Source organism: Pan troglodytes, chromosome 1 (assembly GCF_028858775.2).
Source record: "Pan troglodytes isolate AG18354 chromosome 1, NHGRI_mPanTro3-v2.0_pri, whole genome shotgun sequence".
In the NCBI taxonomy this organism is placed as follows: domain Eukaryota; kingdom Metazoa; phylum Chordata; class Mammalia; order Primates; family Hominidae; genus Pan; species Pan troglodytes.
Genome location: NC_072398.2, coordinates 8921334 through 8943720, shown reverse-complemented (window position 1 = coordinate 8943720; position 22387 = coordinate 8921334). Strand labels below are relative to the sequence as shown.

The 22387-nt window shown below is 39.3% G+C and overlaps 1 protein-coding gene across 4 annotated transcripts in view; it reads left to right on the top strand.

Annotated features, from left to right (window-relative positions):
* Positions 1 to 22387, top strand: part of FMN2 (formin 2) — a 389598-nt gene that overhangs the window by 154252 nt on the left and 212959 nt on the right. For all 4 annotated transcript variants that reach the window (XM_054660803.2, XM_054660802.2, XM_054660798.2 and 1 more), the window contains one exon: positions 13945 to 14032. In XM_054660803.2, the coding sequence (XP_054516778.1) occupies positions 13945 to 14032 (88 nt within the window). The remainder of the gene's footprint in view (positions 1 to 13944; positions 14033 to 22387) is intronic.

The following is a 22387-nucleotide window of genomic DNA, read 5'->3' as shown; positions in this document are numbered from 1 at the left end:
TTGTAAAAAATTGTGAGATTTTACTAGCTTATAAGAAATTGTGAGATTTTACTAGCTTGTAAGAAATTGCAAGAAACTTCAAGTTATCTCTATTGGATATTTAATGTGGAGCTCTTTGATGTCATCTTAATTAGCTAATATTCCATGTGACACATATAAAATGCATACTATGTTTAAACTTCCGAATTAGCAATAAACACCATGTTGACTGATCAAATAATTATTTAAATGTGGTTTTGGCTACTTGTGTAATAAATATAGTTCACATAAACTTTCTACTATGTCTTGATATGATTCTAAGTTACAGAAGATATTATCTTGCAGTTCTTGAATTTAATAGTAGAATCACAGTTCAACCATTATTCAAATACTTCCTTTTCAAAAGAAGTATTCAGTGGTTCCCAAATCTGCACCAGCATCAGCTGTGGTATTTTTTAAAACATACATATTCCAGGGCCCTACTCTAGAGAAAATTGACTTTTCAGAAGGGAGAGCAGGATCCTTTATTTAAGAAGGTACCTAAGTAATTCTGATGTCTAGCCAAGGTTGGTTGTCTAACCATTTTTCCAAGTTTATTGTGGGACATCTAAGCTGGGCATAGCGGTTTAAACAAGGTTTACTTATTCAGCGGACATTTTTGGATGCTTACAATATATCAATCATTGTGCTGAGTACTACAGTAAGCAATATGATACAGAGTTTGTCTAGAGGTAATTATACTTTAGTGAAAATTGCCCCCAAATCACTTTATCATGTATATGTTGCAGTAGGAGAGTATATGGTCTCAAAAGAGTAAAGAAGTGGCTCCTAAGTCAGCTCCTGTAAGAGTTCTGTGGGAAGTAGAGGGATGTTCAGGAGAAGCATCACAGTGGAATGAGACTTGAACATTCCTGTCCACTGAATAGTCAGAGTTTGTCATTTTGAAAATAGAAAATAGAAGAGAAATACATTATCAGGGGCCACTAAATATCTGTTAAAAGGGGAGTGACAGGATGAAGGCAGTACAGAATGCTGGGCTGAGAGCAGGACTGAGATCCTAGAGGCAGAATCCCACGCTACCCGTACTCTCTGGGAGGAAGTGATGAGAACTTGCAGCAGGGTGGTGGTAGTGAAAGAGAAGAATGAAAGACAAGGAAGCATCAGTGGAACTTGATGTGTGGCTGGATACCAGAAATGCAGAGGAAGTTAGTCAAAGATTCCCGTCCTGATGACTGGAGATCTTGGTATCACTGACTGAGCTCTAGGGGTTGTGAAATAGAGCTCATTAGGCAGAGGATGATAAGTGTCTGGTTTTTTTATGGTCTTCCGTGCATTTACCCTACTGCCTAGCACAATGCCTGATGTGTAGTAGGGGTATTAGTTAAAATACTGGTTTGGTGGTCTCTGTTGTGACTTGTAAAAGATGAAAAGTTAATTTTATCTCTCTCATGGAGAAATCTAGGCAGGTAAGTGCCCAGGGAGGTGCAGTGCCTGTGTTCCATCAGGTTGTCCAGAGATTCATTCCCCAGGCCTTCTGTTGCTTCACCCTCAGGGCATAGTATAACTGATGATGGCTCACTTCCATAATTCTGCCTCAGCCTGAGAGGAAAAGGATAGAGAAAGTAGAGGGTCAGCCAGGCGCAGTGGCTTACGCCTGTAATCCAGGCACTTGGGGAGGCCGTGGCGGGCGGATCACGAGGTCAGGAGATCGAGACCATCCTGGCTAACATGGTGAAACCCTGTCTCTACTAAAAATACAAAAAAATTAGCCGGGCATGGTGGCGGATGCCTGTAGTCCCAGCTGCTCGGGAGACTGAGGCAGGAGAATCACGTGAACCCAGGAGGCAGAGGTTGCAGTGAGCTGAGATCGTGCCACTGTACTCCAGCCTGGGTGACAGAGCGAGACTCCCTCTCAAAAAATAAAAATAAAAATAAATAAAAAAAGTAGAGGGCCAGCCAGCCTTTTGAAGGCTGTGCTTTTATTGCTCTCCGCATTCTGTTGTCCGTAACTTAGTCATATGGCTATCCCTGGATAAAAGTAGGATGTAGGCTGGCGCTGTGGAACATGGCTGTAATCCCAGCCACTTAGGAGGCTGAGGTGGGAGGGATCACTTGAGCCTGGGAGTTAGAGGCTACAATCAGCTATAACCATGCCACTAAGAGTACCTCACTGAATATCCACTGCAGTCTTTGGAATTTGATACTGTTTTAATCATTTTTCTAGGGGAGGTAACTGAGGCTTTAGGATGTTGGAGTAGCTTTTCTCCAACACATTAGAAAGCAAGTAGGAGAACCTCACAATCTGTGCACCAGAAGAACTGGCATCACCTGAAAGCTTGTTAGAAACAAAGAACCTCAGTCCCACCCAGATTTAGGGATCAGAATCTGCATTTTAAAGGATCCCAGATGATTCAAGTACACATGAAGTTTGAGAAATACTGCTTTATTTTACAGAGACCGTGTTCATAATCTCTACACAGTCCTGCCTTCTAGGGAAGCCTGAGATGATAACTTTATTAAGAGAATTATTAAGAGACGTGACATTAAAGCAGATTCAAGATAATTCTTTTTTCTGATTATAAGTTCTAATTTTCTAGATTTCAAATGTGTTAATTCTGCATTTTCTGCGTTTTGCCTCAGTTCTGAGATCATCTTAGGAGAGTGTACTCTCCTCTTCATTGTATTGTGGTCACTGAATTCTAAGAATGTTCTAACTTTAGGTTCTTCTTCTCCAAGGTGTTGGAAAAAAAGGTCAGATCATAGCAGTGGTTCGTAATGCAAAGTTTGGGTTACTTAAGGACACTGTGGAATCCATCCTTTTAGACATCTGCCCTCTTCTGAATGTCTGCCTTCTGAAAGGTGGTAGATGATTATTGTTCCTATGTAAAATCTTAGGCATTTAAATGTAAAATCCAGTTTGTGATCAAGTGTGTTTGAATTATAATAGAAAAAGCAGGCCGGGAGTGGTGGCTCAAGCCTGTAATCTTATCACTGTGGGAGGCCGAGGCAGGCAGATCACCTGAGGTTGGGAGTTTGAGACCAGCCTGACCAACATGGAGAAACCCCATCTCTGCTATAAATACATAATTGGCTGGGCATGGTCCCGCATGCCTGTAACCTCAGCTCCTCAGGAGGCTGAGGCAGGAGAATAGCTTGAACCCGGGAGGCGGAGATTGCAGTGAGCTGAGATCGTGCCATTGCACTCCAGCCTGGGCAACAAGAGCAAAACTCCATTTCAAAAAAAAAAAAAAAAGCAAATTCCATATATGAAATGTGAAAGATTCTATAAGACTTTTTAAAGGACTAACCCTTAAACATGAGCCAATTGGGTTTAAAACCTATGATTAAAAAGCAACATGCAGATATCAGCATTTTTAGAGAGGGTACTTGGATATCAGTTTGGAGAATGGACAGGAAGGGATGAGATGAAACGGGTGGCTTTGGAATTACTTGGAAGGCTTTCAAAATTCAGAGTGATGGTTCCTACTGTTGTGTTCTGATTAGTAGGTTTGTGATGAGGCCTGAGAACTTGCATGTTCAATGTTTATTATTGATACGTAATATTTATACATATTTATGATACATCATATTTATACATATTTATGATGTTACATGCATAGAATGCGTGGTGATGAAGTCTGGATATTTAGTATCCATCATTTTGAGCATATATCATTTCTGTGAGTTAGGAACATTTCAAGTCCTTTCTTCTAGCTATGTTGTAATATATAATACATTGTTGTTAACTATGCTCACCCTCCTCTATCATTAGAACGTATTTCTTTTTTTTTTTTTTTTTTTTATTATACTTTAAGTTTTAGGGTACATGTGCACATTGTGCAGGTTAGTTACATATGTATACATGTGCCATGCTGGTGCGCTGCACCCACTAACTCGTCATCTAGCATTAGGTATATCTCCCAATGCTATCCCTCCCCCCTCCCCCCTCCCCACCACAGTCCCCAGAGTATGATATTCCCCTTCCTGTGTCCATGTGATCTCATTGTTCAATTCCCACCTATGAGTGAGAATATGCGGTGTTTGGTTTTTCTTCTATCTAATGCTTGTACCCATTAATCAATCTCTCCTCATCACCTCCCCCTCCACCACCCACCCTACGCAGCCTCTGATATCTTTTGTTCTATTTTCTACCTCCATGAGATTAACATTTTTCACTCCCACATATGAGTGAGAGTGTACCATACTTGTCTTTCTTTACCTGGCTTATCTCACTTAAGGCTTATCTCACTTTCTTTACCTGGCTTATCTCACTTAGAACCTCCTGTTCTATCCGTATTGCTGCAAATGACATGATTTTATTCTTTTTTTATGCCTGGATAATATTCTGTTGTGTATGTATGTATATGTTTTATGGATTATATATATATATAACATACATGTTGGATACATTACAGTACATACATGTGATTGGATATATATATATAACATACATGTTATATATATTTAAAAATATTTTTTCTTTATTTGTCCATTGATGGACACAGGTTGATTTCATATCTTTGCTATTGTGAACAGTACTTCAGTAAACGTAGGGTGAAGATATCCTTTTAATATTTATTTTCCCTTTGGGTACATACCCAGGAGTGGGATTGCTGGATCATATGGTAGTTCTATTTTTAGTTTTTTGAAATATTTCCATATTGTTTTCCATAGTGACTGTACTAATTTAAATCCCCTTTTATTCACATCCTTGCCAGAATCTATTTTTTTAAATAATAGTCATTTTAACTGGGTAAGATAATATCTCATTGTGTTTGATTTGCATTTTCCTGATGGTTAGTGATGTTGAGCAGTTTTTTTCATATACCTGTTGGCCATTCGTATGTTGTCTTTTGAGAAATGTCTACTCATATCCTCCTTAAAAAGTGGGCAAAGGACATGAATTATTTATTTATTTACTTACTTATTCATTTTTTTATGCACTGTTGAGTTGTTTGAGTTCCTTGTATATGGATATTAGTCCCATGTTGAATGAATAGTTTACAAATATTTTCTCCCATTAAACAGGCAATGTCTTTACTCTGTTGATTGTTTTTTTGCTGTCCAGAAGCTTTTTAGCTCAAAATAGTCCCATTTGTCTATTTTTGTTTTAGTTGTCTGTGCTTTTGAGGTCTTAGCCATAAAATCTTTGCCTAGACCAATTTCCTGAAGTATTTTCCCTCTGCTTACTTCTAGTAGATTTATAGTTTCGAGTCTTGCCTTTAAGTTGTTAATCCGTCTTGCACTGATTTTTGTATGGTGAGAGATAAGGGTCAAGTTTCATTGTTCTGCATATAGATATCCAATTTTTCCAGCACAATTTATTGAAGAGGGTGTCTTTTCCCTCATGTATGTTCTTGGTGTCTTTGTTGAAAATCAGTTGCCTGTAAATATGTGGATTTATATCTGGGTTCTCTATTCTTTTCCATTGGTCTATGTGTTTGTTTTTATATCAATACCATACAGTTTTGATTACTATAACCTTGTAATATATTTTGAGGTCAGGCAGTGTGATACCTCCAGCTTTGTTTGTTTATTCGTTTTGCTCCGGATTGCTTTGTCTATTCAGGTTTGTTTTTGGCTCCATAAGAATTTTACGGTTGCTTTTGTATTTCTGTGAAAAATGTCATTGTTTTGATAAGGATTGCACTGGATCTGGAGATTGTTTTGGGGAGTAGGGTCACTTCAACAATATTTATTCTTCCTGTCCATGAGCATGGAATGTCTATTCGTTTCTGTCCTCTTCAATTTCTTTCATCAATGTGTTGTAGTTTTTCTTACAGAGGTCTTCTGTCTTCTTGGTTAAATTTATTCCTAAGTTATTTATTTTTTGTAGCTATTTGAGATTGGATTGCCTTCATTTCTTTCTCAGCTAGTTCATTATTGTTCTGTAGAAACTAGTGATTTTTGTATGTTGATTTTGTATACTGCAACTTTACTGAGTTCATCAGAACTAATAGTTTTTTGGTGGCATCTTATATTTTCTAGATAAAAGCTTATGTCATTTGTAAAGAGAAACAATTTGACTTCCTGTCTTTCAGTTTGGAATCCTTTTATTTCTTTCTCTTGCCTGATTTCTCTGGCTAGGAATTCTAGCACTATGTTATGTTAAGTAGGAGTGGTGAAAGTGAGAATCCTTGTCTTGTTCCAATTATCAGAGGAAAGGCTTTCAGCTTTTCCCCATTCAGTATGATGTTAGCTGTGGGTTTGCCATATATGCCTTTATTAAGTTGAGGTATGTTCCTACTATACCTAGATTATTGAGAATTTTTATCGTGAAGGGATGTTGAATTTTATCAAATGCTTTTTCTGTGTCCATTGAGATGATCATATGGCTTTTGTTTTTCACTCTTGATTTGATATATCACATTTATTGATTTGCATATGTACAACCATTTTTGCATCCCTGGGATAAATCCCACTTGATTATGGTATTTTCTTTAGATGTGCTGTTGAACTTAACTTGTTAGTGTTTTGTTAAGGATTTTTGCATCTCTGTTCATCAGGATATTGGCCTGTAGTTTTCTTTTTTGTTGTATTCTTGTCTGGTTTTGGTATCAGGGTAATGCTGACCTGGTGGAATAAGTTAGGGAGCATTCCCTTCTCTTCTATTTTTTTGGGGGGTTGGGAAGAGTTTGAGGAAAATTAGTGTTCTTTGTACGTTTTGTAGAATTTGGCAGTGACACCATCTGGTCCTGGACTTTTCTTTGTTGGGAGACTTTTTATTACTGATTCAATCTCACAACTCATTGTTAGTCTGTTCAGGTTTTCTATTTCTTCCTGATTCAATCTTGGTAGATTGTATGTGTCCAGGAATTTATTCATTTCCTCTAGATTTTCCAGTATATTATTGTATAGTCGTTCATAATAGTCTCTGATGATCTTTTATATTTCTGTGGTATCAGTTGTAATGTCTCATTTTTAATTTCTGATTTTGTTCATTTGGGTCTTCTCTCTCATTTTCTTGGTTAGTCTAGCTAGCAGTTTATCAATTTTGTTTATCTTTTCATAAAACTAACTTTTTATTTTGTTGATTCTTTGTGGGTTTTTTTAGTCTTTATTTTGTTTAGTTCTGTTCTAATCTTCATTACTTATTTCTTCCTACTGATTTTGTTCTTGCTTTTCTGGTTCCTTGATATACACTGTTAGATTGTTTATTTGAGATCTTTCTACTTTTTTGATGTAGGCATTTATTATTTTAAGCTTTCCTTTTAGCACTAGTTTTGTTGTATCTCATAGGTTTCGGTGTTTTGTGTTTCCAATTTCATTTGCTTCTAGGATTTTTTTTATTTCTTCCTTAATTTCTTCCTGGTCTCAGTAGTCATTGAGGAGCAGGTTGTTTAATTTCCATGTATTTGTGCAGTTTCTAAAGTTCCTCTTGTTGCTGATTTCTACTTTTATTTCATTGAGATCTGAGAAGATACTTGATATGATTTCGATATTTAAAATGTGTTGATATTTTTGTGTCCTAACACATTAGCTATTCTGAAGAATGTTCCGTGTGATGATGAGAAGAATGTGTGTTCTCTAGCTGTTGAATGCAATGTTCTGTAAATGTCTGTTAGGTCCATTTGGTCTAAAGTTCAGTTTAAATCCTAGATTTCTTTGTTAATGTTCTGTCTAGATGATCCTACTGTTGCTGAGAGTGTGGTGTTGATGTCTCCTACTATTATTGTATTTGAGTCTGTCTCTCCCTTTAGATCTAATAATATGTTTTATATATCTATGTGCTCCGTTGTTGGGTACAATCATCCTCTTGCTGAATTGAAACTTTTATCATGTTATCATCTTCTTTATAAGCGGAAAGTTTAATCTGTTTACATTCAAGGTTATTATTGATATGTAAGGGCAAATTCAAGTCATTTCCTTAATTGATTTCTGTATTTTATTTTGTTTTATTTATTTATTTTTGAGACGAAGTCTCACTCTGTTGCCTAGGCTGGAGGGCAGTGACGCTATCTCGGCTCAGTGCAACCTCCGCCTCCCGGGTTAAAGCCGTTCTCCTGCCTCAGCCTTCCAAGTAGCTGGGATTACAGACGCCCGCCATCTCACCTGGCTGATTTTTGTATTTTTAGTAGAGACGAGATTTCACCATTTCGGCCAGGTTGGTCTCAAACTCCTGACCTCAGGTGATCCACCTGCCTCACCCTCCCAAACTGCTAGGATTACAGGTGTGAGCCACTGCTTCCGGCCTCCTTAACTGATTTCTGATTGCTTTGTATATCCTTTCTTCCTTTCTTTTTCTCTTATTGTTCATCATTGTGGTTTTGTAGTTTTCTATAGTGGCAACATTTGGATCCTTCCTCTTCCTTATTTGTGCATTTGCTCTACCAGTAGGTTTTATACTTTTGCATGCTTTCATGATGGCGGATATCATTCTTTTGCTTGCAGGTGTAGGACTACCATAAGCTTTTATTGTAGGCCCAGTCTTTTGGTGATTAGTACCTTCAACTTTTGCTTGTCTAGGAAAGACTGTATTTCTCCATCATTTATGAAGGGTAACTTTGCTGGGAAGAGTATCTGTGGCTGGCAGTTTTGTTTTTTTTTCAGCTCTCTGAATATATCATTCAATTCTCTCCTGGCCAGTAAGGTTTTTGCTGAGAAATCAGCTGTTATTCTGACGGGGGGGTGGTTCTCTTATAAGTGACTAGATGCTTATCTCTTGCTGTTTTTAGAATTTGTTCTTTGCCTCTCACTTTTGACAGTTTGACTCTAATGTGCCGCAGAGAAAACCTTTTTGAATTGTATCTATTTGGGGATTTCTGACCTTCCTGTATCTGTATGTCTAAATCTCTTACTAGACTTGGGAATTTTTTTTAGCTATTGTTCCACTAAGTAGGTTTTTGATCCCTTTCATTTATTCTTCATCTTCTGGGACACTGAAAATTCAAATATTTGTTTGCTTTATGGTGTCCCATGTGTGATGTAGTCTTGTTCACTTTTTTTTTTTTTTTTTTTTTTGGAGACAGAGTCTCACTCTGTCACCAGGCTGGAGTGCAGTGGCGCAATCTTGGCTCATTGCAACCTCTGACTCCCTGGTTCAAGCGATTCTCCTGCCTCAGCCTCCTGAGTAGCTGGGATTACAGGCATGCACCACCACACCCAGCTAATTTTTGTATTTTATTTTATTTTACTTTTTTAAGTAGAGATGGGGTTTTACCATGTTGGCCAGGATGATCTTAATCCCCTGACCTCATTATCTGCCCGCCTCAGCCTCCCAAAGTGCTAGGATTACAGACGTGAGGCACTACGCCTGGCCTGTTCATTCTTTTTTATTCTTTATTCTTTATTTTTATCTGACTAGGTTATTTCAAAAGACTAGGTTATTCTGTCTTCAAGTTCTAAAATTCTTTCTTCTGCTTAATCTAGTTTATTGCTGAAGCTTTCAAATTTATTTTGTATTTATTCAATGAAGTCTTCCATCCCAGAATTTCTGTTTGGTTCTTTTTTACGATATCTATCTTTTTGATAAATTTCTCATTCATATCCTAAATTGTTTTTCTAATCTCTTTGTATTGTTTATATGAGTTTTCTTGTATATCACTGAGATTCTTTAATATCATCATTTTGAATTCTTTTTCTGGAACTTCATGAATGTCTTTTTCATTGGAATTTGTTGCTGGAGAATTATTATGTTCATTTGGAGGTGTAATATCTCTTTGTTTTATGTTTATTGTTTATTTACATTGATATTTGTGCATCTGGTATAACAGTCACTTATTCCAACTTTTTTGAATTTGCTTTTATAGGGGAGGACTTTTTCCTGAAGATGTATCTGTGGTGTTGGTTTGATGTAGCATTTTGCCTTTGATTCTGGATGAATACAGCAGTGTAGTCTCTGTATGATTTTTTTCATCTGTAAGTGTCGGTAGTGCTTGTAATTTCCTCAGTGGCTTCGGGTGTGGTTGTTAGTGGAGGTCATGGTAAAGTTTTGCTGGTGATGAGGATGCTAGGTGGGCCAGTCCTCAATCACTGGCAGGTGCTTGAGGTGGCAGTGGCAGGCTGAGCATGCCTGTCCTTTGGTCTTAGGGTGGTGTATGCTGGCCCTGATATTAGCAGGTTCAGTCAGGCCAGTTGGACCTCCAGGTGGCTTGCTTGGGTGCCAGCAGTGGAAGAAGTGGGCTGGGTGGCTGGGAGGGTCCTTAGGCTCCTAGGCAGTGGGCATGGTGCTGAGGGACGCAGTAGTAGTGGTGAGACAACCCTTAGGCTCCCAAGTGGTTTGCGCTGGTGTTGCAGTGGCTATGACAGGCCACGTGGGGTAGTCTCAAGGCTTGCAGGTGGCATGGGTGAGTGGATGGTGTGGGTGGGTGGGTGCTAGCTGTGGTGTTAGCAGTAGGTTGGGTGGGTTTGTCCTCAGGCCCCCAGAAGGAGTGCTCAGGTGTCAATGGTGGTGAACGGGGCAGGGCCATTCCCAAGCCTCTGGGTGGTGGTCTTGGGCTCTGGGGGAGTGGGATGGGTTTTAACATGGTCAAATGGTCCTGTTCTCTGGCCCCTAGGTGGTATGTGTGGGTGCTGGCTGTGGTAAGTAGGATAGGGGTGGACCCCAGGTCCCCCCTACCCCTGGCAGAATAGGTGGATGGGGGTGGCAGCGACTGTGTGGTGGCCCTGAGGCCCTGCTGCTGGGGAGGGTGGAGTTACCATGGCAGCAGTTGTAAACAGGTGACTGGGGGAGGTTGTGCTGTGGCTCCATATGGCGGCTGCAAGAGGGGTACCCCATCCTCAGGGTGCTCTTAAATGCACAGAGGCCTTGCTGCTAGGGGCAGCAGGGTCGTTGGCAAAGGCTTGTGCTTTGGCCCTGGCTGCGGTTGGAGGATATCAGGGGAGCCCCGGGGATGTGGAGATGCAGGGGCTATTGGGCCCCAGGCCAGGATGCAGTCTGGTGGGGGCTGACATTTCAAAACAGTGCCCTCCTGTAACTGCTTGTGACACAGCAGGTGAGTGGAACTCAGTGCGCGCTCCCTCTGTAGGGGTGCCGCTGCCTGATCTCCGGGTGGCTCCCAATGTTAGCCTCAGGGCCTGTGCGGGCCGCGGGGTTCTCCCATGGCTACAATTGCAGGAGTCTGTGGTGGAAATGTGGGCTGCTGGGGTCACTCACTTAACTTTACCACATGAGGGAGCCTGGAGAACCTTAATCACATTAGAGAACCTCTCTAGCTCCCAGCCGATCCTGGCTGAGCAGACTGCCCCACTTCCCTCTTCTTCTTTGCCTCCCATGTTACCTGTCACTTATTTTTTGAATTCCAATGTTCTCTCTTATGTGATCTGTTTGACCTGTGATATCTACTCACTATTTCAGTTCTTATTTGTGGAGGAGGCGAGTACCAGGTGCCTCTAGTCAGCCATCTTGAAACTGCCCTCTAACTTTTCCTTGGATTTTTGATAACTTCCCAGGTGATGATGGTGCCCATTTGTCCAAGGAACACACTTTGAGAACCACTGGACTAGAGTTTGGGAGATCAATCAGAAATCTTTTGCATTTATCTATGTAAGATAAAGTATAGAACTAAATGCTGAAAATAGAGTTAAGGAGGAGGGGTGGTTTCCGCAAATACAGAGCAGCTGTAATTGGCAGGACTTGATACCAGACCAGAGTATGCAGGTGAAGGGGAGGTAGGAGTCTTGACTGGGTTCTAGATTCCTAACATTGCTAGGTGGGTGAAGAATAGTGGTACCTTTATCTCAATATATAGCATAAAGGAGAAGAAGCTGGCTGGTGGTGTTGGGGTGGAACTGATATGTGTGTCATTTTAGACATGTCAAATGGAGATTATGGGGACAATTTAAATAGAGATGTCCTTTCACGAAGTAGGAGACTGCCAAGTTGAAGATGCAGACATGTATGTCTCTACAGGAGAAATTATAGGTTATAATGTGATGAGAATAGGTTATAATGTGATGAGAATAGGTTATAATGTGACGAAAATAAGATATAGAGAACAGAACTCTAGGATACGCAAATATTTAAGGTGAAATCAGAATAATTCATCTTCAAAAGGACTGAGAAGAAATGTTAGGAGCCCTGGAAGAGAAGTTACTACAAGGGTGTGATCAACATGTCAATACTATAGGGAGGTCGAATGATAGATGGATTGAAACATGCCTATTGCATTGAGAAACCAGAAGATGATAGAAAACCTTGATAAAAGCATTTTCATCAAGCAGCATGATTCGGCCCGGATTGCACTGACTTGTGGTTACAAACTGGTTTTCAGGACAGAGTATACACCTTCTGCTTCTCTGATATTAAATTCCTATTTTTTAAGCTCTTAAGAGGACAATGGTATGGGTAGAAATACTTTGCTGTACTAATAGGTCCATATTCTAGTTTTAACCTCATTTTTCTAGGTGGAATTTAGAAAAATGTTTAGTTAACATTTAGAATCAAAATGTATATGTTGTTTTTTCTTTTGCAAAAGCAGCGCCTTTTGGGAGATATTGTGCCTTACCAAGAGGCTTTCAGAAATGATCAGGGCAGGGCCAGGCAGCGGTGGTTTATGCCTGTTATTTCAACACTTTGGGAGGCCGAGGTGGGTGGATCACCTGAGGTCAGGAGTTCGAGACCTGCCTGGCCAACATGGTGAAACTCGGTCTCTACTAAAAATACAAAAAAAAAAAAAAAAAAATAGCTGGGCATGGTGGCATGCACCTGTAATCCCAGCTACTCAGGAGGCTGAGTCAGGAGACTCACTTGAACTCAGGAGGCAGAGGCTGCAGTGAGCCGAGATCGCACCACTGCACTCCTTCCTGGGTGACAGAGTGAGACTCCATCTCAAAACAAACAAACAAACAACGACAACAAAAAAGATCAGGGTGGTTTTCGTGGTTGGTCCTTCTGAAAGTGTTATGTTTTATTCCCCACCCCCATCCATGCTGGGGCACCCAGAGTGCTATTATTGCTATTAAGAATATTGTTTTACTCTGTGACTTTGTGTAACAGTTGGGTATGATTATTTTATTACTATCCTGATTGACCCAACTTAAACCATAAGGGAAGACAGGGTACAAAGATGCAATAGCTGTTAGGGCAGCTGTCACGTCTGGTAATTTGACTATAACCACTTTCTTTCCTTTTCCTCCAGTGTTTTTCTAAGCAGATTTAAAACAAAACACTGGGAGTAAATAGAAAATGCTGCCCCTCACACGATCAGGCCTGGGATAAGTTTCATAAGCAGAATTTCCTGGTGATGCTGTTGTCTGGAAAACATGGTCAAAAAATATCTATCTGTTCTGTAACAGCCTTCCCACCTCTGTTTTAGGAACCCTTCGCATGGGATCGTGTGCCCTGATTCTTTAAGACTTGCTGGAAATCCAGACTTGAGATTGTGCTGATGCAGCCCTTTTAATTTGATGCTTGTATCCCTCTGTTAATTAGTAGGAAAGTTCTCCCCAAAATGTGGGTCAAATGCAGAATGAGAGGAACTTCCAGTAAAATAGTGAGCTTTCTATGTGACCCAAGTGAAAGCACTTTTTTAAAAAAAATTTTCATGACACAACCAAACTAATCTAGCAGATTCTCTATGTGTGTACTTTTATTTTGCGCTTCACTTGCTGACGTGTTTGAAGTTTCAGTGTGTCAAGGCTCCACATTGAAAGAAAAAAGAACACTTCAAATCTCAGGCTGCAAATGATCATATGTGTAATTGTGATTTTACAGAGACCAGACTAATTTCCTAGACCATTAGAAATTTTACTTGTTGACAGATCAGGCTCTCAAAAGACTGGTTAAAAAACATGTCTTTGAGGCTGATGGTGAATAATGGGGGAAAATGGTGGATTTTGAAGATGTATGATATAAAACCCAAAAGCTCTCTTCAAACATTAAAGAAAACACTGTTTTGAATACTTTAGGTAATGACGTGAGATCTTTTCTCTGAATTTGTTCTTCATTTAGGATTTTTAAAAATGCTAGTAAGCATATTGGAGTTCAAATTAACATTTTCCCCTTTTACTTTCTTTCTCGAGCAGGTTGTCAAGTTATTAAGCAACAAAAGATCACAAGCAGTTGGAATACTAATGTCTAGTCTTCATTTAGATATGAAAGACATACAACATGGTAAGTGTCAAAATGAAAATTTAGCTTCTGAATATTAAAATTTGGGCTGAAGGATATGATGTTTGTTGGTAATGTTATTTCAAACTTAGAGTTTCTGTGTAAACTGAGGTTAGTATATATCCTGTAAGTGTGGTCAAGCTATCTCCCATGATTGTTTCTGGAAGGATTACTATTAATTTGCCTGTGGTGTTATTTATATACCTTACTAACAGTCTAATTATCATGTGACATTATTATCTTAGTTCAGGCTACTATAACCAAGTACCCCAGACTGGTGGGTGATAAATAAGAGAAATTTATTTCTCACAGTTCTAGGAGGCTGAAAGTTCGAGATCAGGGTGCCAGCATATTCGGTTCTAGTGAGGGCCGTCTTTCAGGTTGCAGACTACCATCTTCTCCATGTATCCTCAATTGGCAGAAAGAAGGAAAGAGAGTTCTCTTGGGTCTGTTTTATAAGGGGACTGATCCCATGCACGAGAATTCTACCCTTGTGACCTAATGACCACCCGACCTAATGACCACAACCTAGGATCCTGTCTCCTTGTACCTTCACATGGGAGTGAGGTTTGCAACATATGAACAGAAATATTTTCTGTTTGGAATTAGAGTGGTTCTTAGCATTTTATAAATGGCTTTAGTGTCAATATTTTAATACTTGGATTCTACTGTACAATTGATGGCCATTCTTATGCCATATCCTCCTATGATATTTATGCTGAGAGATACTGCCCAAAGGTGAATAGAGTAATTAAGTGTAAATTCAGAGTGTCCCTTAAGCTGACTAGAACCTAAGAATAGATTTAAAGCAGATTAAATTATCCAATGGAATGCCAGTTTACCTATTAAAGAAATATGGTTTCAAGAATAACACAGACCTTATAATCACAAAAGCATTTAACTGGCTTTCTAGCTTACCCCTTTATGAATGTGGATTCTATTTGTTGGGCTTAAAATCTTGTGTGGGATAATTCATAAATAGCACAAGCTTGGTATGCCCTGTCAATTGATGAGTAACTCTTAATCACAATTTAAGTTTTTATGAAATTGTTTTGATGGGGAGGAGACTTCCTCAAGCTGAAACATTTGGGGTAATAGTCATAGAAGAGAAAGCCAAGGCTGGCGCCAGGCAGTACTTGGTGTTTCTAAAGCTGGCAGATGTAGCCCAGTTAAGTCATAGGATGAAATCTGAAAATAATGATATGGTTCTTTCCTTCAGTCAAATATTCAACTCGGGTTGAGTTGATAATGAGAACCTTATGAACAAAAGAGTCCGCCTGACATCTGTGTCTGTGGTAAAGCCAGTGAGAGTTCATTGAAAATTTGCTTGCTTTAACATGCAACGCTAGCAATAACATGGCATGAAAGGCAGTAGTTGAAGGGTCATACAGAATCATGCAGAAACTTTATCCCATTAGGATGTGAAGTGATTGCTTTAGTTCCTTTGAAACCCTGTACACCTTTTTTTTTTTTTTTTTAATACGGTGGGCTTCCAAGTCTAAAGCAGCAAGAGGTTGTGCCCTCCTGCAGGTAAAGTCCTATTCTGCCTTGGTGTATTGTCTGCAAACAGGATTTACATGTGTGAATCGCTTGTGTCCTCTAGAGCAAACTTGACTTCTCTCAGGATATGCCTCCACTGAGAAGTCCACAGAAGCATAAACATCATTGATTTTGGATATAGAAGTGGCCACAGAATTTATCTAGACCTCCAGCGTCATTTTTTAAAAATACTTTTTATTTCCATAGGTTTTTGGGGAACAGGTGGTATTTGGTTACATGAGTAAGTTCTTTAGTGGTGATCTGAGATTTTGGTGCACACATCACCCAAGCAGTATACACTGAACCCAATTTGTAGTCTTTTATTCCTCACCCCCTCCCACCCTTCCACCAAGTCCCCAAAGTCCATTGTATCACTTTTTATGCCTTTGCATCCTCATAGCTTAGCTCTCACTTATGAATGTGAGAACATACAATGTTTGATTTTACATTCCTGAGTTACTTCACTTAGAATAATAGTCCCCAGTTCCATCCAGGTTGCTGTGAATGCCATTAATTCGTTCCTTTTTATAGCTGAGTATTATTTCATCATATGGAATACGCCACAATTCTTTATCTACTCGTTGATTGATGGGCATTTAGGCTGGTTCCATATTTTTGCAATTGTGAATTGTGCTGCTATAAACCTGCACGTACAAGTATCTTTTTCGTACAATGGCTTCTTTTCCTCTGGGTAGATATCCAGTAGTGGGATTGCTGGATCCAATGGCAGTTCTACTTTTAGTTATTTAAGGAATCTCCACACTGTTTTCCATAGTGGTTGTACTGGTTTACATTCCCACCAGCAGTGTAGAAATGTTCCCGTTTCACTGCATCCATGCCAACATCTATTTTTTTAAATTTTTTTTTAATGTGGCCATTCTTGCAGGAGTAAGGTGGTATCACATTGTGGTTTTGATTTGCATTTCCCTGATCATTAGTGATGCTGAACATTTTTTCATGTTTGTTGGCCGTTTGTATATCTTCTTTTGAGAATTGTCTATTTATGTCCTTAGCCCACTTTTTGATGGAATTGTTTGTTTTCTTCTTGCTAATTTGTTTGTGTTCCTTGTAGATTCTGGATATTGGTCCTCTGTCAGATGTATAGATTGTGAAGACTTTCTCCCACTCTGTGGGTTGTCTGTTTACTCTGCTGACTATTCCTTTTGACACGCAGAAGCTCTTTAGTTTAATTAAGTCCCAGCTATTTATTTTTGTTTTCGTAGCATTTGCTTTGGGTTCTTGGTCATGAAGTCTTTGCTTAAGCCAATGTCTAGAAGGGTTTTCCCAAAGTTATCTTCTAGAATTTTTATAGTTTCAGGTCTTAGGTTTAAGTCCTTGACCCATCTTGAGTTGATTTTTGTATAATGTGAGAGATGAGGATCCAGTTTCATTCTCCTACAGTGTCTTGCCAATTATCCCAGCACCATTTGTTGAATAAAGTGTCCCTTCCTCACTTTATGTTTTTGTTTGCTTTGTCAAAGATCAGTTGGCTGTAAGTATTTCACTTTATTTCTGGGTTGTCTGTTCTGTTTCATTGGTCTGTGTGTCTATTTTTATACCAGTACCATGCTGTTTTGGTGACTATGGCCTTATAGTATAGTTTGAAGTCAGGTAATGTGATGCTTCCAGATCTGTTCTTTTTGCTTAGTCTTTCTTTGGCTATGTGGCATTTTTATCGATAGGCAAAATAAGACCTGTGAGTGGTCCAGTTACCCTCTCAGTATCACGCAGCTCATTAATGAAATGGGTTGAACTTGCACTCAGTCCCCTTCATTAACCAGTACTTTTTTTTTTTTCATTCAGACATGCTGCTTCTCCAAGATTGTGCTTTTTTTTTTTTTTTACCACCAGCATTGGTTTATCTAAAACAAAGTATATGTAATATTGTAATAAACAGCAAGAATCATTTTCTCTCCTTCTTTGCTGTCAGTACTCTAGGTTTTCATTTACTTTGTAATGTTTATATTTCAAAGTGCTCCATTAGAGTAATTAGTGTGTAAGGTTTGGATTCTAGGTATCAAAGTTCTAACCCTGGTCCTGCTGAGCACCACTTGCTGAGTCTGTTATTTGAATGCAGGTTATTTCCCACAATAATAGATGTGGAGCATTCTCAGCAACACATACATTCAAAAGGCAGGAGGAGAGAAGAGGTCAGGTTCCTAAGTTTATTAATGCGGCAAATAGAAGGAGGCATCCCCAAATAATTACCTGTGTGTGTGTTAGTATATAAAAGTTATAATGAAGGCCTGAGCTGCTGGCTATTTGGTAATGTTCAAACTGGCCTACAGTTATAATACCTCTGAAAAAAATCTCACTCTGTGGTTTATAGTAATTTGAAGTCTGAGATGAAAGTGCCTTCCAGAGAAGATTTACCCTTTTTGTGTGTGTGCTAGGGTCTGGGGGCACTGTGGATTTAGGAACACCTTGAATCACGCTCTGGGGGCTGTGGGAGGGTCCCTTCAGCCGGTGCTGTTTGTCCACTGAATGGGTTGGTTCCCCTGTCAGTATAGCCCTTTTTAAAAATTATTATTATACTTTAAGTTCTAGGGTACATGTGCACAACCAGTATAGTCCTTTGAGTCCCATTTCATTGTGGGGTGTGTCTAGGATCTCTATGATGAGTGGGTTCTGGGCTTTGATATTTGGCCCCTCCCACCGTGAAACTGTCAAGAGAAAGTTGACATTTGTTAGGATAGGCAAATACACTCAGGGCAAAAGCAGTTTGTGAGCTGGATCACTTCTCTGAGTTCGCTCTTCATTTTGTTTAGCATGGTAATTATATCTTGTCAGCTCTTTGACGTCCTTATGATATTTTACAAACATGTTTTACTCAGCATTTTTAGTTGTTGTTAGTGGGGGGATTGATTTCAAATAATTTTGGCCTGTTATTCCCATAAATTGATATTATAAGAGTATCCTACAGCTTCATAGTGGTAGTTCACTTTTGTGAAAATTGATTACATATTTTATACAATGTTTGGTCTGTATTTCAGGGGTCAGTGTGCTCTTCACAGATCTTGGGTCCATTTTCATAGATAACAGTAGCTGCAAAAGAATTTGCAATTCCATAAGCTTCAGCTTTATCCCCCAACAATGTCACGGTTAGATAGAAATACCATATAATTTATCATCCTAACTGGGATGCTTTAAGAGTAGAAGGGGATGTCATTGATAATATTGCCTGGATAACAAATGTAAAGTGAAAACTTTCACTTTTTTTTTTCTTTTTTTTTTGAGACAGAGTCTCACTCCGTCATCCAGGCATAGCGCAGTGGCGCAATCTCAGCTCACTACAATCTCCGCCTCCCAGGTTCAAGCAATTCTTATGCCTCAGCTCCGCCCCCACCCCCCCCCCCCACCTGAGTAGCTGGGATTACAGCCACCTGCCACCACGCCCAGCTAATTTGTGTTTTTAGTAGAGACAGGGTTTCACCATGTTGACCAGGCTAGTCTCAAACTCCTGACCTTGAGTGATCCACCCACCACAGGCGTGAGCCACCTCACCCATCCTCAAGAACTTTTCAAATAAGCTAGTAGTATTGTCACCCTACTACCAGATCGAACTAAAGCAAGTTTCAGACTGAACCCTCCCCCACACACAGATATATATTACACTGGTATTTCTTGGCCATCTCAAGCAAAATAGTTTGAAAACCCTGCTTCATAAACTTGAGGTTGTTTACCTCTCTGTCTTTATAGGGGCTCTCACTGTGATCTATCTGAAAGGTTTGCTTCAGACAGATATAAGCTTGGCACAGATGTAGGAATCTGCTACCCTCATAGTCGGCACAAGACATCTAGAAACTCAACTCAGCCAGTGGCTGCACCCAGTACTGTTTAGGTCCTAGGCCTCAGGCAGCCTCCTTAAAGAACAAAGCTATTAGCCACCAGTAGACTCTTATTCTAGCTATGGAAGAGGTAGGAGTGCAGCATCTCTAAGGGATTGCAACTAATCCACACATCCAGAATGACTTTAATTTCACCATTGAAAGCCCATTTCAGACATTAGTATGCGTATTAAAGCCTCAGTTGTTGATTTAGATAGAGATAGCTGAGCAGCTTGCGTTAACTGCCTCTGGAGAATGGCCTTTCTTGCGTAGTGCTGGTCAGCCATCCCTGAGGTGTGGTCTCTTAGACACTCCCTCTGCAAAAATATTTGAAAATAGATTACAGATCTCGTCACAAGGAATACCTAATATCTATTTAGTAGTCTGACACATTAAACTTACGGAAACACGTTTCAATATACTGCAGGGATACCCAGCCCAGGGTATGAATGGCTCTGATTCCTTCCTGTCTTTTATATCTGTCCTGTCTAAAGCTAACTGGAATTATGGGCCCTTGGCAGTAAATGCTATGTTACCTCCTTGCTGAAATTTCTATCGTGTTTAAACATGATTTATGAAAATCATGTATCTTAAAATTTAATGAGATAATAATGTAAACTACCTAGCATTCCATCAGAAGTACAGTTGATACAGTCAATAAAATTGTAGTTATTTTTATGTTTTAATTTCTGAGCCTAATGATTGCTTTCCCAAACAGTTTATTTAAATTATATAGTTAAGGGTACCTTACAAGGACAATGCACAGGCTTTTAGATTTCAATTAGAAATGCCAGTGAGATCTCAGTGTTAATTATGACTTCTCATTGGAATCATGTCGTGTTGCTGCTGTTTTGGTCTGCCACTGTCCTCCCTCAAAAGGGTTCAAAGCTGAGAAGCCTTATTCTGATAATTGTCTGGGAAGAAATCGTCCTAATGCAGCAGGTACCAAAAAGAGAACCGGTATTGGCATACAGGATACATATTCTTTTTTAAATTTGTTTGTTTATTTTTTTTTATTATACTTTAAGTTCTAGGGTACATGTGCAGAATGTGCAGATTTGCTACATAGGTATATACGTGCCATGGTGGTTTGTTGCACCCATCAATCTGTCATCTACATTAGCTGTTTCTCCTAATACTATCCCTCCCTTTGCCCCCTACCCCCTGACAGGTCTTGGTGTGTGATGTTCCCCTCCTTGTATCCATATGTTCTCATTGTTCAACTCCCACTTATGAGTGAGAACATGTCGTGTTTGGTTGTCTGTTCCTGTGTTAGTTTGCTGAGAATGATGGTTTCCAGTTTCACCTATATCCCTGCAAATGACATGAACTTATTCTTTTTTATGGCTGCATAGTATTCCATGGTGTATATGTGCCACATTTTCTTTAACAGGATACCTATTCTAAGATCTTTTATAATCATATCTTTTTATTAGTATTTGAAGAGATGGAATTAGCTATTGGTTTGAACTTTGCTTCTTCTGCCTCCTTCCCTCTGATATTATTGGTGATAGTTGTGTAAAATTGTCCAGAAGAGGGGAGTTAATTCCCACTTTATAGTAGAGGGAATTGAGGTTTATAGATGAAGTCTGCCTAGTTCTTTATCTCCATAGGGCCAGAATGGGCATCCAATTTTTTTGAGTCCTGGCTCAGGGCTCTCTGCTCTGGGCAGTGTGTTAGCTTGTTACTGAAGGAAGCATGTGTTACCTAATGAAATCAGAACATGCAACATATGCAAAAACAAAACTGGCAAACAGGCATAATACGTTTGGCTACCAGTTGTTTCATTTTTACAGTTGAAAATAAATTTATCAGACTTCATTTATTATGTTGTGTCATATAATACAAATTTTGCAGTTTGCATATTGACTATGAAATTTTTTCACATCTGTGAATTAAATGAGGATAAAATTCTTTTAAGAAAATGATTAACAGAGTTCCTTGCTCTTGATTGAACCAAGCAAAGAATGAAATACACTCATATGCCACATAACAACATTTTGGTCAACAACAGACCATGTATGTGATAGTGGTTCCATAACATTATAATGGGGTTGAAAAATTGCTATCACCAAGCTAGTTTGTAGTGTATCACATTACTTTTTCTAGGTTTAGATATGTTTCGATACACAAATGCTTATTATTGTAAGAGAGTTCTCACCAGTGACTGAGTCAGCTGGCACCTTGATCTTAGACTTCCCAGCTTTCAGAATTATGAGAAAATATATTTCTGTTTAAGCACCCCAGTTTGTCATATTTTGCTATGGCAGCCCAAGCTGTCCAAGACAGATTTGAATCTCAGCTCTGCCACTGACTGGCTGAATAAACCTGGGCAAATTACTTTATATCTCTAGTCCTCAGTTTTCTCATTAGTTCAAAAGGCTATTGAGTTCTGATTGTACACACCCGCACGCATATTAATCACTTAATCAATGTTAGTTTCCTTCGTGTGTTTCTTAGGAAATGACCTATGTCTGTAGGCTTTGGAGGTGTTTGAAACTTAGGGCAACCAGTAAGAGAGATAACTTAAAGGGGTTTGTTTTTTTTTCCTTTTTTTGTTGCCCTGAACAGACTCTGTGATAAGTCTTTGTCCATGGGACAAAAGGAGGGTGTAGAATCCACAATCTGTTACTTCCTTTTTTTTTTTAATAAATCAACTATTATTTTTGATTCAGGGGTACATGTGTAGGTTTGTTATCTGGGTATACTGCATGATGCTAAGGTTTTGGGTTTGATTGATCCTCTCACCCAGGTACCGAGAAGAGTACTCAATAGTTAGTTTTTCAATCTTTGTCCCTCTTTCTCACCCATCTAGGAGTCCCCCGTGTCTATTGTTGCCATCTTTATGTCCATGTGTACCCAATGTTTAGCTCCCAGTTATAAGTTAGAGCTAGTGGTGAAGGTTTTTGGGGGGGGTCCAGTTTCATTCTTCTACAAATGGGTAGCCACCTAGCACCATTTATTAAATAGGGAGTCCTTTCCCCATTGCTTA